Raw genomic sequence first — 17,909 nt, forward strand, 5'->3', positions numbered from 1 at the left:
ATTAATTTCAGCATACTGAACAAATCCTGTGGCCAAGTCAAACCATGGTATTTAACTCTCGGAGTGGAAAGATTTTAGGGGATCAATAAATGCCAATAAAAATGTTAATTTGAATATTGGATTAAGCTATGGCATTTTCCACTATGAACAAATTCTTTAACCAGCAGTTGAATTTTCCTTTTGCCTAACATACTTTTGTCTAGGTTTGGGAACACATTTTTACAAAATGTGCATATATTTGTCAATTCCTGTCATTTAAGTGACAAACTCAATTAATTAGAAATGTGCATATATAGTGCAACAAATACAGGTTGCAGTCAACAAACCAACAGTAGTAAGAAATACAATAAATGTACTATGAGTAATAGCTTTGGTTGGGTGAATAAACTGTAAAAACCCAAAATTAATGGGGAGGAGAAGTTTATCACGGTAAAAATGCATATTTACCTTTCAGATCGACTGTTATTTTATCCTTTGTGTGTAAAGAATTCTTGTATTCATCTCTTTAATAACCTCAACACGTCTCCAACCAGATGCAATGAGCCTGTGACAAGAACCTGCATATCCAGAATATGCAGGATAGTTAGACCTGTAAAGAATTCTTGTATTCATCTCTTTAATAACCTCAACACGTCTCCAACCAGATGCAATGAGCCTGTGACAAGAACCTGCATATCCAGAATATGCAGGACAGTTAGACCTCTTAAGAATTTGATTGTTCAATTTTCAAAAAATTAAAATGTGGGTATATGACAGTTTTCTTTTTTATTAAGAGAACCAATGGAATGTAATGAATGATTGTTACGTGCATTACTTCTATGATGCAATGTTGCTACCAAATTATCAATAATGTCAACATTGCAGGTGTTTTTTACCTGAATCCTAGAGGAAGGGTTTTCCTTAGCGCAATTCCTCAACCAATTTATTGTCAACGGTAATGAAGGAAACACAGCGCTGCCAAAATACTCATCTCCCCGACTGCAAGAGGAAGCATCCTTGTAAAGAAACTTGCAGGGTGGTACATTTCCTGATGTATTCGTGTTCAGGTTCTGGTCTAGAACATGAACATCTGCATGGAAGTGACGTTAACGTGAGGCTTGGCAACTGATAATTTTCAAATACATTTCCTAGCTAATGCAAACAAGTATAGCTATTTAAAGATTGTTATATAGTTTCACAGCTTTTCAGCTACATGAATTAATCAATTAATCTTGCTGAGAAACCCTCTCTCAAGTCCCAAGCACTATCTCAATTTAATACTCCGTAATAAATGTTTGTCCAGTATAGCCTTAGTAACTACTAATTACCTATGGTGATTATTACCTTATAAATACTGCAAAAATTGAAACATGTCATGGATGACAAATATGAGAGAGGGAAGTATGGAAAGATGGGAAAAACTAAGACAGCCCAGTTTGCAAGGAAGAAAAGAAAAGTCACCTTTGCCACAGCAAATTCTTTCCCACACTCTCTGAAGATTGAATTGCCATGACAAATCCTTTTGAGGAATGTTTAAAGGAATAGTTGAGGTACCAGAAGTAACCTTGTTATATGCAGACATACTTGGCACAAAAATAGCTTTTGAGAAGTGAGTACCTGTAAAGAATCCATCATACATGCAATTCATTACTTCTGAGGTTGCAGACTGATGAAGAAAGTCTGGTAAAAAACACTAAAAACAGAAATTTTTACGAAAACTCGATGGCAAATTTATTGAACTATACAAAACTGGATAGTTGTTGGCAGCTGAGCCTGGTACATCGTTTACACTTGGATATCCCAAAAATAATGCACAATTAAACCATACTGTTGTTTGCAGGCACATGTTCCTTCATTATATTCATACAAACAGATAGAAGTATTCACATGTAAATCAAAAAGGGAGAAAAATAAAGGAATATCACCAAGCAGAGAATATAAAGTTGAACATTCACGAATAGAGAACTAGCATGTTGCAGACACTGTTCCTTTACTAGAAGGATATTGGTTATGATGCTTTGCAAAGATGTGAAAGGCACTAGGAGGAACTAACAAGTCAGTGGTTTCATACCATTCATACTCAAAAAGGGGTCAATAGTTCATTTGCTGTCTCATACATTGAGACAACCATTATCATCAATGAGTAGACAAGTGGCTAGTTTCCGCATTTGTTTATATACCTGATGAAGCACAGGTACTAACCAACCGTGACAGAAGAATTTGTGGATCTCTTACATCCATGCAATTAAATAGAAGAACCTGCAGTCAGGCAAATAAACCATTAACCATATCAGACTACATATACTGAAATAAGGCGCACTGTGTTGGAGCATGTAACAAAAATCATCTCTTCGAGATTTTACCTGCTTTGACATTTTGTAGGGTTCCTGCTTGTCACCGTCCTGGATGCAACCATTAACCCAGATTTTTTTTGGAGTTAGATTTTTTGAGCAAGATAACAAATGAGATAAATTTTTATTTTCTCCCACCACAGCAGAAAACCATCTGGCACAGGCTTCCATGCTCTCAGGACTGTGAGCTCCATCCAAGTAGAAGGTCAAACCTCCAGAACTTCCATTTACTCCTGATGAATTTTTTATAGTGTCATCATGAACGATCTGAGCTCTACCAGAAAGATGTGCATTTGAAAGCCCCATAAGAAATTTGTGTGGCAAAGTCTCGTCCCAGTCAGCCTGATTAGACATTCAAAAAAATCAAGCAGTTTGATCAAAGGACTAGTAAACAAGGAGTAAATATGTATGTGAATATTAACAAATACATCAGTATGCCAACGAGTCTCCAATGATTTATAGGAAGATGAAATACAATGCAAGCAAAGAGTGAAGCTAACTTAGATGATAAGAACATGAAAGGCAGGACAAGAAAGAGGCTATGGTCCCTCCTAAACCTTCAAAAATACCAAAGCATATATCTTCTTGGATTATAGAAAGTCCCAGCTAGTGAATACTAGTATGATTTAAGTGCAAGGAAATAAGCTACTAACCAAAGACCAAGCACAAATACATTGTCACTCACAATAAAGATAATAAGATTTTATCCACAAATACCACTGTTATTGCCATAGTGACTGATACTTTCTCAGCGTACTACTAACACATGAAGTACTTATCTTATTGAATACTAAAGTAATTGGCCAAACCCTGCAAAGCTTCATTCCATCCTCAAGGTTGGAGCTATGTGGCCAAGAAGTACCAACATCCCTATTAGGTCATGGGCTCAGCTTCACCTTCCAACACCCAAATGCACTCCACAAAGTGAAGAAAGGAAGGGGTAGAAAAGAAGAGCAAATGAAAGAGCCTCTATTCAAAGTCCAGTGTTACCAAAGAGAAGTACTGCTTACATACTTCAAGGTGTAGTTTCAAGAATTCACCCCGAATGTAACTTATCAAAAAAGAAGGCCATGTCCTATGTATCCTATAAGTTTTGATGGACAAAAACCTGGAAGCCTAAGTTGCTGTTACTATTAATAGTTAGAGTAAATAAACTATATAGCCTTATAATCTAGAATCACAAAAATTCACAACTGTCATGAATACAGATTATCCATTGAGATATCAGCATGTTCTTAAACTAACAAGAAGAAAGGATAAACAGAATCAACCAACATTTTCAAGCTGCCATGATCCTGTAGTTTTAAGCCAGCTTTTACAAAGTGAGATGGCAAGGGCAGCATTTGTGAGCTGGTGATCACCGGACAAGATTAGCTTTACATCTTTTAACATCTTACTGTCAAGTGGAGTGACTACTTTCAATGGAACCTTCACAAAAGGATAACTAGTAATGAGTAAAATTCAATGTAAAGGCACATATACAATAATTTTGGTGCATAGCTATATACAGAGTATCAGTTTACTTCTTTGGTAAAAAACAATTTTCTGATATTAGTTTCTTGTAAGAAGGCCAAGATATATAATACATAAAATCTGCAATTTAAGTCACAGATCATTAAAATGTAATGCAAGTAATTAGCCATTCAAGTATTCAACATTCTCATTATAATGTGTAATGAGGTATCAACCCTGGGATAGGGATTGGAATTTACTAACACTTTGTTTCATAATGCAAATTCGCATATAATGTATGTTGATGAATTAAATACATTTTCTTCAGAGTTGTACCATCAATTTCTGTGCCCTGTCATAAAGAACTTCCATTGCTTCAGAAGGTTGAGGCACTGTGAAAGCAGGAACTCCAAGCTTCAGGAACTCAAGCACAGGAAATAACAAAATTCAGAAAAAACAATTGAAAGTGAAAGGCGTGAAACTCTATTCTCTTCAGTGATCAGCACTCTATAATAAGTAGAAAAAACACCATACTCCATATCCCTTTGAGTTTGCTTAAAGTCCTGTACCTTTAGAATGCCAGCTTTGTGAGAAGCAATCTTGCCTAGTGTATCTCCTGCATATTTGAACAATATATCATTGCAAAATAGCATATATAATGGTGTTTTTTTTTTTGTTTTTTGTTTTTTGTGAGGGGGGGCGATAAGTAGGTATAGCCTCTATGAATTTTACTAACCAAAAAGAAGAAGTGCATCACAAAGAAAAATGTTTGGACATAATCAAGGACAGGCTACTAACATATGAATCAACCGTTCCTTGCCCCGATAAAGAATAAGTGCAGTGCATAGATTGCATAAAGAACAACGCAATAGGATGATGGATAATAAAGGAATTACCCAATATTTCCATGTGATCCATCCCTAGAGAAGTAATGCCACAAACAACAGGTTCTTTGATCTGCAAAGTTAATTGTCTTTCAGTAAAGAGGACAAGTAGATTTCTTTAACTCCTATGTTATTCGAGCCATTTTTGAGACAGACTCCCATATTAAAGTTGATTAACACTGTAATCAGTTCAGCTGTGCCTGAAAAGAGATGTCTTACCACATTTGTTGAGTCAAATGTTCCCCCAATACCAACTTCAATGATAGCAACATCAACCTATGAAAGCATAGAGTCTATTTAGTAAATAATGAAAAGATTTTCTCATTTGGTCCCAAAACCATCTGTTAAAATGTTTTTGGTGATTAATGACACCCAAGAGGTAACACATAGATTATTGTTTAATTATAAAAGAAAGGACAAAGCAACTGAAAATGATCAACATTTTTCATTGACTATCTAGAGGCTTTTTTAGGGAAATATTTGGCAGATGAGATAGAATAACTGGAATGAGCAGGATTTATTCTTATTGCACATTTAAGCTTCAGAAATTTTGAGACCCACAAATTAGAGATCAACATGAAAAAATAAAAAAAATAAAAATAATATATATATATATATATATATATATATATATATATATATATATATATATATATATATATATATATATATAAAGAAAAAATACCTTCTCAGATGTAAAAATTTTGAAAGCCAATAGAGTTAAGAACTGGAATAGAGGAGGCATAGGTAAGCCTTCCACAATGTTATCCTGCATATTAGAATAGAACTGAGCAGTAAGCAGGCCAATTAACTGGAATTAGATTAAGTATCAAACTCTCATGAGTCATGATCACTTTTAGTATTAAAGGAATAAGTTCATTTAATGTGCCAAATCATTGGATTCAATGACAGGCAGTACTCTATGAGTATACTTTAATTTCAACACACACACAAACACACACAAAAACATTACAAGCTGAAAAGAAAGATGATTGCTGATTTGTAAAAGGGGAATAACATTTGTAACTCTTATACATTTTGACAGTATGTGAAGAAAATGACTAAATCAAGGGATTCATATGTAAATAATAAAAAATGGTTAATTCCAATCTCAGTGTAATTGAGTCTCTATTACTGGCAACCTAAACTACAATAATTCCTTGGAGAGTAGAAATTTTGCAATATGATCATCATAACTTCAAGTGTCTGTTACTCGCCTAAAAGTGTCTTACAGTAAAGAGCAAAGAGCCTTTTTCACTTGGATATCTTAATTCATGGTAAAACTGGGAAATAGAAAGGTAGCAAAATAATACTCCGTATAAAGATACAACTAGGCAACAAATGAGCTACAAGAATGAAAGAATACTTTCAGCTGGTTCCAAATCTCCCAAAAATACTGCAGAAACTTTTCCTCAGATATGTCCAACCTATAGAATGAAAGCAAAACAGTGAATAGTAAGAGTATACATGATAGATAACCTACATAACTATTTTTCAACACTAGCAAGAATTTTGCCTCCTAACATGAAAAAATGGTCAATACTGTGCTTTGCAATATATAGCAAATGAATGACAACTGTTGTTTGTTCAGGGTAATACCCTCCCGTTCTAATGGGCCAAGTTATTGGCCCAGTTTAAGCGGACATCTTCATTAATGAGCTGGCCTAGACTAAGCAAATGGTAGACTGGGCCAAGCTCATAATGCATGCATTAGTCTGAGGACCTGAAGCCCAGGTCAAACAATACAGCTGCAATGGCAGTACTCAGAATTCACTGAGATGTCAAGTTGTCAACCCAGGCATCTCACTCAGGCAGAAAAGGACCTATCTTTATTGATCAACATACATAGAGGTTAATTACCTAAAATACAAAGGGTAATTATCTTATGTGGAAGATACTAGTTGCCTAGTTTATTAGGGAAGTATCTCGTAATTCTCCATATCTTGTACTTAGTTTCCTAATTGCATTATGGCATGTACTAGGGAATTCCTTTCTCATCTAGGATAGGAAAAGGACAGTTCCCTAGTCTATAATTAGAACCCTTTTTCCTCCAGTTGTATCCAAGCAATCTTCATTGCATTCTAGACTTTTTTTTTTTTTTTTTTTTTTGAGCATTCTAGACTTCTAGTGATTACAAGCAGCATCTTTGTGATTGCTCTAAATTAATAAAAGAAGCCCTTGGGTTCAACTTTCCCTCTCATTATGTTACTCTTTCTGGCAATATTGCTTGGTTAGTCTATTACCCGGGTACATTTACAGAATTACACCAACACTGTTCAAACTTCAAAGTATAGTTATTAAAATTTAAAACACTAATGCTGGCTATCTACTCTTTGACAACATGAAAAGTTCATGAATAGCTAAAAGGGTACATATTTAATGAACACAATATATACCCATCTAAACGAAATCTTTCTCTCACATCAATTAAGTGAGGAGAAGTAAAAAGGCCAGTTCTGAAGCCACACTCCCGCAAAATTGCTTCACAGAATGCACATGTTGAACCCTACATTTTGAATTCCATAAAAATAAGGCAAAGAATCAAAAGAAAGAATGCTGAAGTATTTCCCAACTAAAGATTGCAAAATAACAACATTTAAATGGTAAAGAAAAGCCACCTTTCCTTTGGTTCCAGCAACATGTATAATTTTAAGACCAGCTATCTGCTTTTCCAGTCCCAAAATCTGAAACAAAAAATGCAGCTTCTATGATTCACCAGTTTACCATATATTCAAGATCTGCAAATTATAACAATCTAACAGCTTGAAAAAAAAATTGGTGAATACACAGCAATTCATGACTGGGTGAACCCTTTGTGTGAGCAAATTATTTGTCAGGAAAAGCTATCTAACATCTTGTCATAGGTATAGCAAAACTATACTTTTAAGTCCATCAAAGAATAAGAAGGATAATACTGAAGCTACCTAATATATGATAGTAAATTTCCAAATAATTTAAAAACCAATACTCTATAAGTAGAACTTTAGTGAGTAATGATGCAGATGGCATCATGGAATTGAATCATATATGCTGTGTAGTATAACAAAATGAAAGCTTTCTTCTATAGAGGCAAAATAGTTTTGGTGAAGGGCAATACAATGGACAAATGTCATCAGCCACATTGGAAAATGAACTCTTGCAAAAACAACATTGGAGAGACATGAATATGCAGAACTAGAGATAAAAGCACTTTCAACAATAAGACATCTGAGTATCTCATATCACATTTATATAAGATTGAAATGTCAGTTACTAGTGCATCTAGAAAGGCATGAAATGCTATCTGTGGAAGCTGGGGAGATGATCCATACTTTTGGTACCAAATATTTAGTACCAAGCCTGCTTATTATTGCATCAATAACTTTACATAAGAGTGTCAGTTATGTTCAGAAGCCTTTAGGGCACAGAATGTTGAAGCAGAAAAATACCACCAACTAGACTAGCAAGAAGCCAAGAAGCAATTAGTTCACAAAAGATTAAAGCCAAATTCTCTATTATTGAGAAGGACATTTACCTCAATAAAACTCAACATCCTTTCCCGTTTCTCTATTTCACTTATTGTTGATTTACCATCCCGCTTTTTCCGAGTGATTAGAGATGAGAGTTTTTCCATAGCATATTCATATGTGGATGTAACCCCCTTAACTTGAGAGGTTTCTTCAACTTTTTCATTCTTCAGCTTTTCCATAATCTTATGTCCTCTAACTAAAAAACAAAGAAAAAAAAAAAAAAGAAAAAAAGATTAAAAGTTAAAATGCAAGGATCAAAAACTTTGCATCTAGTAAATGAGTAGCATCACAATAACCAATATGCATATACAAGTATCAAACTAGAGGCAGGGAATTTTTGTAGTATAGGATAATGTACCTTTTAATCTGATATAGGGTAAAGTCTGCAGTCCTCCAACTCTAATTTGAACCACAGGAATTCCAATAAGCCCAGTTCTAGGCCCTTAGTATAAATTTACAAGGAAATTGGTGTCCCCCAATATAAATCTTAGAAAACCAACTCATTGGCTTTGGACATCGGTTCTTATATACTAGCATTAGAAGAATAAGCCTGCAACCACAAAACACCAAAAGAAAATAAAAGGGACTTAAAATGTGTTACAAGTTAGGATTCACAAATTAATTTGGGAAGAGTTTTATCCAATTCCAATTGGACAGAGTCTGTCAATTTTTGTTGCTAAATAGTATGCCATTTTACTGCTAACAAGACAAAAGCATTTTTGCTCAGTATCCTTCCACAGCTATCAGTATCATACAATCAACCATGGCATCAACAAGGATTTAAGCTCTATTATCCTCTATAACAGTAAGGAGGCAATACCCTCCAGTCCTAATAAGGTGGCATTCACAGCTCACAATGTATAGTTTATATGATCAAATTGTATGCCATTTACAGCTAACAACACAAAAGCATTTTTGCTCAGTATCCTTTCACAGCTATCAGTATCATACAATCAACCATGGCATCAACAAGGATTTAAGCTCTATTATCCTCTAACAGTAGAGAGGCAACATCCTCCAGTCCTAGCGTTCACAGCTCACAAGATACAATTTATATGATCAAATTGTATGCCATTTTACAGCTAACAACACAAAAACATTTGTGCTCTGCATCCTTGCAAAACTATCAGTTATTATATAAGCAATCATGGCATCAATGAGGATTTAAGCCCTATATCTCTGGCGGTAGGAGGAGATATCCTCCATTACATGATAAGGTGGCGTTCACGATAGATAAATTCAAATACACTATTCCAATTTCCGTTTACTTTTTTACTTCCAGCTATTTCGAGCCTACGCCGATGCATATATAGGCGGCAAGCGAAATGAGATAGCAGTTGAGGAGAAATAGAGCTTACTGTAAATGTTGTGGTGGCGGCGGCAGGCGGAGTGAGCGCAGAAGCCGGTGGTTTTTTTTCTATTTCTGGATAGGCTATCTATAATCTGTGTATGAAATTTGGATCGGCGGGGTAACGAATATTTGGTTGTTGTGTACTTGTCTTGTGACCCCAAAAACTCGCAGCCACCAGCCAGCTTAAGGACAACTCGACGACAATGGGAATATTTTTTGTAGCAACATAATTCTCTCTTTTTTTTTTTTTTTTTTTTTAAAGAACATCATATACTCCGTATTAGCCTATTAGGTACTATCAGTCAACATGATCGGATTTTGGACGTGTAAAATGAACAACAGCAAATAGCCTCAATTTGTAGAGAACTTAATATTTATTTTTGACTTAATTAGGTAAGAAATCAAAAAAAAAAAAAATTACAAATAATTTTAGAGCTCATTAATCGTTTTCCGAATCACTCATTGCTCCTAATAATTATAACCTATTAATTGAGCATGCCAAAATCATTCTGTAACTTAAAAGAAATAATCATATATTTTACGGTATTAATTTTGAAAATTACATGTATACTTTTGATAAGGTCTCACTTATTTATAAGGTCGGGACTTCAAAAATCAAAAAATTGACCCTATCATCAACAATACATGAAAAAGAGCAAGAAAAATAAGAAAAAGTAATATAATTCCATTTGAGTAAAGCTAGATATTCTTCATATATTTTTTCCTCAAATCTAACCCTGTCATTAATTAATTGGTTACTATTAAGAAAAATGATATATGTACTCTCATTCTCTACTCTCAGTTTTTACTCTACACTTACAATTTTGATTTAGACATATTTACGGGAATCCACATGAAGAAAATAGTCTATCAGTGTCTGCCATATCATGAGTAAATTTGAGGGAGTACATGTAATAGAACTCTAGAAAAAAGTGTCAAATTGACCCCTTAAGTCAATTGGATACTCCTAAACTAGACTAAAGTGATAAAATCGTTCAGTTCAAATTGACGTATTTATCATATTAAATCTATACGGTATTCACATGTGTCTTTAAAAAAAAAAAACAATTTTTTTATTTATTAAAAATTACAAATATTATTTTAAAAAAAAAAATCGGCGGTCCACACCGGACAGTTGATGACTGTCTTCTTCACGAACAGTCACGACCATTTATGAAAGACGTATTGAACCAGTGAGTTAAATTTGTACCAACAATGAATTTTGATTTTTTGTGCTGCTATAATAGTAGAATGATGGTACAAAATAATTGTCTAACTGAGGAAATTTCAATTTTGATCATAACTATAGGGGTTGTTAGTTTCAGACCTTAGACTTTTAAAAGTGTCAATTTAGTACATTAACTATGTAATTTTTGTCAATTTTGATCACTCCGGCCAAATTGTCGGCCAAATTTCGCCAAAAATTTTTAATTGTTAAAATAATGAGAGTATTTTGATCATTTCACGTCTCTTTTCTTTTTCTCAGACGAGTTCATCCCTTCCTCTCCCGTTTCCGGTGAATACAATGAACTAAGATGATGGGGAAATGAGGCTTGATGATATTAAACTATAACCTCCATAACCACGACTTGCGCAACTGGATTTCTCACTATATTCGGCCAAAGAGCATGGAAAATGATGGAATCAACAAGCCAAGGTTGTTTGCTATAGCAATCTGGTGGAACTGGATATGGCGGAATAACTTCATCTTCAGAAAGGAGGAGATGGATCCAAGTAGGAAAATTATGTGGATCCTTGAGGCTGAGGAGGAGATCACCAGAGCGTTTAGAAGAAAAGATGAGTCAAACACACTTTGGTCTGCCACAAATAAGAGAGTCCAATACTGGAAACCTTCGACTACCAACAGATGGACGCTGAATGTGGATGCTAATGTGAAACATGCTACACAGCAAGCCGGGTATGGAGGAGTGCTGAGAAACAAAAATGGTGAGTGGGTGGCAGGATTCTATAATAAATCCAGCTACAAGAATGCCACAATTGTTGAAGCCGAAGCAATCAGCAGAGGACTTCATTAGGCATGGAATGGAGGTTTCAAAGACATTGAGATTCAATCTGATGCGGAAGTAATTGTCAAGTGGATCTCAGACAACACCCAACTAAGATGTCCCATATGCGTATACATTGATGAGATTCGTCAGTGGCTCAAAAAAGAGTGAAAATTGAAGATATGTAGCATCCCAAGAGATCAAAACGAAAGTGCGGATGCCATTGCTTCTTGGAGTATAGCCATGCATGGAAACTGGAAGGACTTCTCTTTCCCCAGCCAGAATCGATGAGATAATTGAGAGAGAATACATCTGTGTCTTCTGTTCGCGCAGTGGGAGAAATTAACTTCTCGCTGGGGTCCCCCTCCCATTTAAAAAAAAAAAAAAGATAGGGTTTAGAGGGAGAAAGAACGCCGGAAACGGGAGAGAAAGAGATGGACTCGCCAGAGGGAGAGAAACGAGGCGTGAAACGACCAAAATACCCTCATTATTTTAACTATTAAAATTTTTCTGCGAAATTTGACCGGCAATTTGACCGGAGTGACTAAAATTGACAAAAATTACATAATTAAGGTTCTAAATTGACACTAGGACAATGTGGTCCAATGGTACCCGGGTTGAACTTCCATTTGGAAGGTTGTGAGTTTGAGTCTCAATGGAGGCATTATTAGCTCTTAAATTGACACTTTAAAAAGCCAATAACTTAAATTAACAAGATCTCTGTAGTCATATAAACAAAATTGAAATTTCATATTGTATAACTATTATATTTTACACTCCAAAATCACGAGCTCAGGAATTATGGAGGTAGAATGTGCGCAGAGATTTGTTTGGATGGGAATCTCTAGTAGCCGTGTTTCTCGTTTTCCCTTTGTCCCTACCAAACGCACCCTTAAATAGAAGCGTCAAAACCTCCCCACTCCACACTTCCGCCATTTTCCAAAGCTTGTTCTATTCGTCTTCTTCGCTGATCAATAATGAGCTGCTCAGCCAACCTATTCACCAACCACAATCCGCTTTCGCCGGCGGCCAATAAGTTCCGCCGCGCGACCAATCTCTTTCCGCAGTACAGGAGACTCGCAATCCCTCATTGCAATGGCGGCGGGAGAGTGGTGGCGTGCCTCAACGTGGAAACGCGCGCACCGGATTCCGGGGCGGCGGAGTTGGGAATCGGGGAGAAAAGCAGGGAGATTATGGAGGAATCTGCTAGGTATTTCGTGGGGACCTATGCCAGAGCTCCCCTGGTGCTTTCTAGTGGCAAAGGCTGTAAATTGTACGATGTTGAAGGGCGAGAGTACTTGGACTTGACCTCTGGGATTGCCGTCAATGCCCTCGGCCATGCCGATCCCGATTGGGTCCGGGCGGTTACCCAACAGGCTAATATCCTAACTCACGTCAGCAATATCTACCATTCACTTCCGCAGGTAGGTTTACTTTTCATTTTAAAAAATTTCAAGGTTTGTTAAAATCCTTAATCCCTTGGTTGTTGGCTATTAAGAATACTCTCTTGGTTGGCCCTTTTTGTCATATGAAAGTTAAACTACAAAGTGGAAATTCTAAATAGTTACTTAAGATCTGCAATTTAGAGGTGAAGATTTTATTTTATTTATTTTTGCATTTATTCCATTCCTTCAGGGTAAAATGCTTAACCCCTAGAGGTTTATGGTAGATTTTTGGGAATTTAATTAGTGAGAATGTTATTTTGATATCTTTGGTCTAAAGTAGTTCTAAAACAAAATTAGTGAGTCCTGGGGTGGGTGATAGGCCAAGAGATGTTGATTTTAGGATGGATAACTACATTTTACTTCTTCTTCTTCTAATTATTATTACTTCATTATTTTCACAGAATAAATTTTTAAAAAATCAAAGAGAGAGATAAGGTTAAGGGTACAGTAAATCTGATGATGGGTTCTTATGTGACTGGTGAAATATTTCTGATTGTTTATTGCTGCAAGCAAACAAGAAAGTACTTTGTTCATGACTTCATGTAGGTTGAACTGGCAAAACGCCTTGTTGGTTGCTCATTTGCTGACCGTGTTTTCTTCTCAAATTCTGGGACTGAAGCAAATGAAGCTGCAATTAAGTTTGCAAGGAAGTTCCAGAGATTTTCACATCCTGACATGGAGCAGCCTCCTGTGGAGTTTATTGCCTTCTCCAATTGCTTTCATGGGAGGACTATGGGTGCTGTTGCTTTGACAAGTAAAGAGCATTATAGGTCACCATTTGAACCTGTGATGCCGGGAGTTACTTTCTTAGAATATGGTAATATTCAGGCAGCAACAGAACTGATTCAGAGTGGAAAAATTGCTGCCGTTTTTGTGGAACCAATCCAGGGTGAAGGGGGCATATATAGTGCTACAAAGGAGTTTTTACAAGCTCTACGTACTTCCTGTGATAATGCTGGTTCACTTCTTGTGTTTGATGAGGTATGCAATCAATCTACTATATCAAATCTACTAGATATATTCGTGAATGTTGCACTTTGGTCATGTCTTCATGGGGGCTATTGACAATTTCTGTTATTGTTTAATTTGAATGTTCTCGCTTGTCCTTTGCACCTACTAGAGAACTGGCAGGATAATATCTCTTCATTCTTCATGCTCGTTGCATCTTCTAGACCCTAATCTAAAATGGATAATATCTCTTCATTCTTCATGCTCGTTGCATCTACTAGACCCTAATCTAAAATTCTAAATAGGTTGTTTATGGGAATTGGATCCTTATCGTACCCTACTTTGGGGTGGGGGATGGGGATGTATCTTTTGGCATCCTTTTCTTGACTTGGTCTGTAGATATGCTAAAATGATGAAAAGTGTTGTAGTTTTTACTGGTGGTTTTCTGAGTCTAATGCTCTTAGAATGAGTCCTTTTGTTTAGGAAGGCAAAGCAGTTTGTTGCCATGTTTCTATTCTTTTATAGATCTTAGTTGGTATCTATTGTTTTGTGCTCTCTAATACATATTGAATCTTGATATTGTGTTTGGTTTTTTATTCTTGTCTCAATGGAAACATGGATGGCACCTTCTTGGACCTATCAATGGAACATTCCTACCTCCTATCTACCCCTCACCTCCAATGTAGAAGGTTTAGTACAGCCTAGGACAAATTGAAACATAGTTTTTACCCTGGAATATGAAGATTGATGTTTTTTGTTTTGTATTGTTGTTTGGACATTGTTATTAATTATTATATATATTTTACGAGTGACAAGAAAAACTCGCATCCACTATTTGAGAGTGTGCGTTGGGACCCATAGTTGACCAATTCAAATCAAGAAGGCGAATAAGCCTTTTATGTTGAAAGTTGAACTTATAATCTTGTGGTTACCAATTCAACAGTCTTACCAACTTAGATGAGCCTCGGATTATGAAGATTTAATAACCATTGATCTTTTTTATAGGTTCAATGTGGCCTAGGACGAACTGGTTATCTTTGGGCGCATGAAGCATATGGTGTATACCCGGATATAATGACACTAGCCAAGCCCCTTGCCGGAGGTCTACCTATCGGGGCCGTGCTGGTGACCGAGAAGGTAGCCGCTGCCATAAACTATGGAGATCATGGCAGCACCTTTGCCGGTGGTCCTCTGGTGTGCAATGCCGCAGTCACTGTACTGGAGAAAATTTCAAACCCGGAATTTCTGGCCAGTGTTTCCGACAAAGGACAGTACTTAAAAGAATTGTTGGGCAAGAAGTTGGGAGGAAACAATCACGTGAAGGAGATAAGAGGCTTAGGGCTGATCATCGGCATAGAACTCGATGTGGCGGCAACGCCACTCGTGGAGGCGTGTCAAAACTCCGGCCTCCTCGTTTTAACTGCCGGAAAAGGCAACGTTGTGAGGCTTGTTCCTCCTCTCATCATCTCAAAGCAGGAATTAGAGCAAGCAGCCGATGTTTTAGCTGCCTGTTTGCCTGTGTTGGATAAGAGCACCTAAGTTGTCATAGCTCTGCTTGTCTGTAAGCTTTTCATTATACAAGTAATTTGGTTTTTGTTTGCATTTGTTAGTAAAAAAAACTCACTACTTCCCTAGAGTCCGTATGTAACATTTATGAATGTTTAAAAATATCAAATTGGTACTGATAATTTCTTTGAGTACCCCTTATTCTCTGTTATAATGCAGTATCTGTTCATAACATAATTCATAAGTACTTCTCAACCTATTGAAGCAAAAATAATCAATACCACTGCCACTGAAAACCTCCTCCCATTTGAGAGAAACACTTCTTTAGTGTCAAATGCAGTATCTGTTTATAATTTTAACTACTTTCTTAACCTATTGAAGCAAAAATAATCAATACCACCGTGGAAACCTCCCATTTGAGAGAAACACTTTGACTTGGTATTGATACTTTTTCTTTGACAAAAGTAAAAGAGGGCTGAACGTAGTGAATTAGGGTAAAAGAAAATGCTGCAAATATCTGAGAGTATCAACCACTAGAACATATCTCCAGCTCACTATATTCAGTAACCCTAAGCTCATATTCGCCACCACTATTCTTCCGCACCTTTCTTTCAATCCCAGTCTCAGATCCGACACCAGGCCGCTCACGGCATCGTTCGACGCCGAGCAGCACCCCGGCGCCGGAAGCTCCTCCGAGTACCACGCTTCCAATCCAGACACCAAGTTCCCTTTCCCTTCGCAGTCCAGCATTGTGAATTTACATTGGTACCCTTCCAATACCACGTCCCACGTCACTCTCACGTCGCGCAACTCTTGCATTCCCGCCAAACTCCCGCCTCCGCCTCCGGCGACGGCGACGTCAACGTCGAACCGGAAAACGCCGTTCCGGTCGACGTCGAGCTCGCTCCCGGGCTTCACCACGGTGATGAGGGACGAGCCCTTGTGGAAGACGTTGACGGCGAAGATGATGCTGGACATGGAGAGCAAAGGCGGCGGCCGCTTCCTGAGGCGGCGCGTCTCCGACGCTCGCCCGAGCGCGTATAGTCTCCGGTACGGGACGCCCGGGTCCGCGAGGCGGAGAGTCGAGAGAGAAGGGAACCGCGCGGTGCAGATGGACCGCCATAGATGATCGGAGGACATGGAAATGAACCATAATTTGCAGACGCACGAGGCCACCGCCAGCGATTTCGGATCCAAATGGTTCGCCACCAGAGCAATCACCTGCCACTGCGGCGGCGTACGCTTCGCCGGAATCGCCGCCATCATTCCTCGAAAAGATTCCATTAACGGCTTAGCTTGCAGAAGAAAACTATGAATTCCGCTGGGTTTTTAAAACGTACGGTGTGAGTTTCGGAACATGGAAGAGACACATGTTGGAATGGGAAGAAAAGCATGGCGAGGGGGTGCCACGTCTGACACACAGCGTTGCTGCATCGACACGTGGCGATGCGGAAGGGTGACGTGGAATTTGCGGGCGGGAGGGGTGATGCTTGTGTGCACGTTTACGAGATGAGACGTTAAACGTGCGCTTGGCGTGTGGTGCTCTGCGTTTGGCGTGAGAAGTAAAGCTGGCCCAACTGTTATTAGGCTTGTTTAGGCAAGCGGGGTTGGGTTCGAGTAATATCTGAACATTTTAGGTGATTTTGTAAAATTGAATATTTGAATTAAATTTAATTCATATATATTAAGTTGATGTGAATTTATTTTGAGTTTGTATGAAAATATATATCGTGTGTTTGGTTCGCACATGAGAATGAGAATCAAAACACTTGGTAAGAATATGAGTTTTTGTGAATGTATTTTGCATGTTTATTAGTAGGGCGAAATTTGAATGATTATCAATATTGATTCAAGCTCTATACTCCTCCTTGCTTTTGTTCAATTATATATATATATATATATATATATATATATATATATATATATATATATATATATATATATAGATAGATAGATAGATAGATAGATAGTGCTTTATATATATGTCGTTTTGGGAGGCGCGCGGCGCACAATGCTATGTGCGCCGTGGTGTAGGATATAACGATTGATTGAGTGACCTATTTGGCGGCAAATTATATTATGCACCGCGCGTCTTTTTTTTAAATGAAAATTAACAGTGTTTATTTCCGCCGTTTCGCACCCTTTTACAAAAAGTAACTCTGTTGTTCAGTGTCATTTTGTATACACTGCAGTTTCAGTTGAACACAACTACAGTTTCATTTCGATATAACTATAGTTTCATTCGATATTTTATAGACTCAAATATGTGAAAATGTTATTTAATTTTATTTTATATACATTATAGTTTTATTAAAACACAACCACATGATCATTTTGATATAATTACAGCTTCATTGTACAATATACACTCAAATATGTGAAATGTTATTCAGTTTCAGTTTATATACACTGCAGTTTCATTTCACTATAACTATAGTATCATTTTGATATAACTGCAGTGTCGGTTTGGATATACTG

The 17,909-nt window shown here is 37.1% G+C and overlaps 3 protein-coding genes across 7 annotated transcripts; 1 reads left to right on the plus strand and 2 right to left on the minus strand.

Moving 5' to 3' along the window:
* Positions 1 to 251: 251 nt before the first annotated feature.
* LOC109182404 (folylpolyglutamate synthase) lies at positions 252 to 9,698 on the minus strand. 5 transcript variants are annotated; one of them, XM_019332592.1, is made up of 18 exons: positions 9,534 to 9,696; positions 8,534 to 8,725; positions 8,181 to 8,371; positions 7,285 to 7,350; positions 7,063 to 7,172; positions 6,033 to 6,093; positions 5,352 to 5,435; positions 4,886 to 4,942; positions 4,679 to 4,739; positions 4,352 to 4,398; positions 4,119 to 4,205; positions 3,606 to 3,758; positions 2,469 to 2,672; positions 2,343 to 2,381; positions 2,160 to 2,238; positions 1,441 to 1,596; positions 876 to 1,069; positions 252 to 668 (listed from the first exon to the last, which is right to left on the minus strand). In XM_019332592.1, the coding sequence occupies exons 3-18, from the start codon at positions 8,352 to 8,354 to the stop codon at positions 609 to 611; spliced, it is 1,632 nt and encodes a 543-aa protein (XP_019188137.1). In that variant the 5' UTR covers positions 8,355 to 8,371; positions 8,534 to 8,725; positions 9,534 to 9,696; the 3' UTR covers positions 252 to 608. The 5 variants fall into 5 exon arrangements, with proteins under 5 accessions (XP_019188137.1, XP_019188135.1, XP_019188136.1 ...); XM_019332590.1 differs by having other exon boundaries at positions 252 to 513; positions 625 to 668; positions 2,343 to 2,672; XM_019332591.1 differs by having other exon boundaries at positions 2,343 to 2,672; positions 4,119 to 4,196; positions 9,534 to 9,695.
* A 2,598-nt stretch (positions 9,699 to 12,296) lies between these two features.
* LOC109182115 (acetylornithine aminotransferase, mitochondrial) lies at positions 12,297 to 15,613 on the plus strand. Its single transcript, XM_019332173.1, has 3 exons — positions 12,297 to 12,956; positions 13,524 to 13,958; positions 14,931 to 15,613. Exons 1-3 carry the CDS (start codon positions 12,510 to 12,512, stop codon positions 15,462 to 15,464), a joined length of 1,416 nt encoding a protein of 471 aa, XP_019187718.1. The 5' UTR covers positions 12,297 to 12,509; the 3' UTR covers positions 15,465 to 15,613.
* Positions 15,614 to 15,846: 233 nt separating this feature from the next.
* LOC109182116 (probable F-box protein At5g04010) lies at positions 15,847 to 16,723 on the minus strand. Its single transcript, XM_019332174.1, has one exon. The coding sequence runs from the start codon at positions 16,713 to 16,715 to the stop codon at positions 15,921 to 15,923; it is 795 nt and encodes a 264-aa protein (XP_019187719.1). The 5' UTR covers positions 16,716 to 16,723; the 3' UTR covers positions 15,847 to 15,920.
* Between the last annotated feature and the right edge of the window lie 1,186 nt (positions 16,724 to 17,909).

The sequence above is a fragment of the Ipomoea nil genome, unplaced genomic scaffold (genome assembly GCF_001879475.1).
Source record: "Ipomoea nil cultivar Tokyo-kokei standard unplaced genomic scaffold, Asagao_1.1 scaffold1043, whole genome shotgun sequence".
Taxonomy (NCBI): domain Eukaryota; kingdom Viridiplantae; phylum Streptophyta; class Magnoliopsida; order Solanales; family Convolvulaceae; genus Ipomoea; species Ipomoea nil.

Bases quoted from the DNA above. Each gene is read 5' to 3' on its own strand.
- LOC109182404 (XM_019332590.1), bottom strand. From the start codon at position 8,354: ATGGAAAAGCTGAAGAATGAAAAAGTTGAAGAAACCTCTCAAGTTAAG. The intron at 4,399-4,678 runs GTAATTCCTTTA...TCAAATATGCAG, and splicing joins GGATCACATGGAAATATTGG to GAGATACACTAGGCAAGATT. The intron at 2,673-3,605 runs GTTGGTTGATTC...ATGTCTAATCAG, and splicing joins GATCATGGCAGCTTGAAAAT to GCTGACTGGGACGAGACTTT.
- LOC109182116 (XM_019332174.1), bottom strand. From the start codon at position 16,715: ATGGAATCTTTTCGAGGAATGATGGCGGCGATTCCGGCGAAGCGTACG.
- LOC109182115 (XM_019332173.1), top strand. From the start codon at position 12,510: ATGAGCTGCTCAGCCAACCTATTCACCAACCACAATCCGCTTTCGCCG. The intron at 12,957-13,523 runs GTAGGTTTACTT...GACTTCATGTAG, and splicing joins TCTACCATTCACTTCCGCAG to GTTGAACTGGCAAAACGCCT. The intron at 13,959-14,930 runs GTATGCAATCAA...TCTTTTTTATAG, and splicing joins CACTTCTTGTGTTTGATGAG to GTTCAATGTGGCCTAGGACG.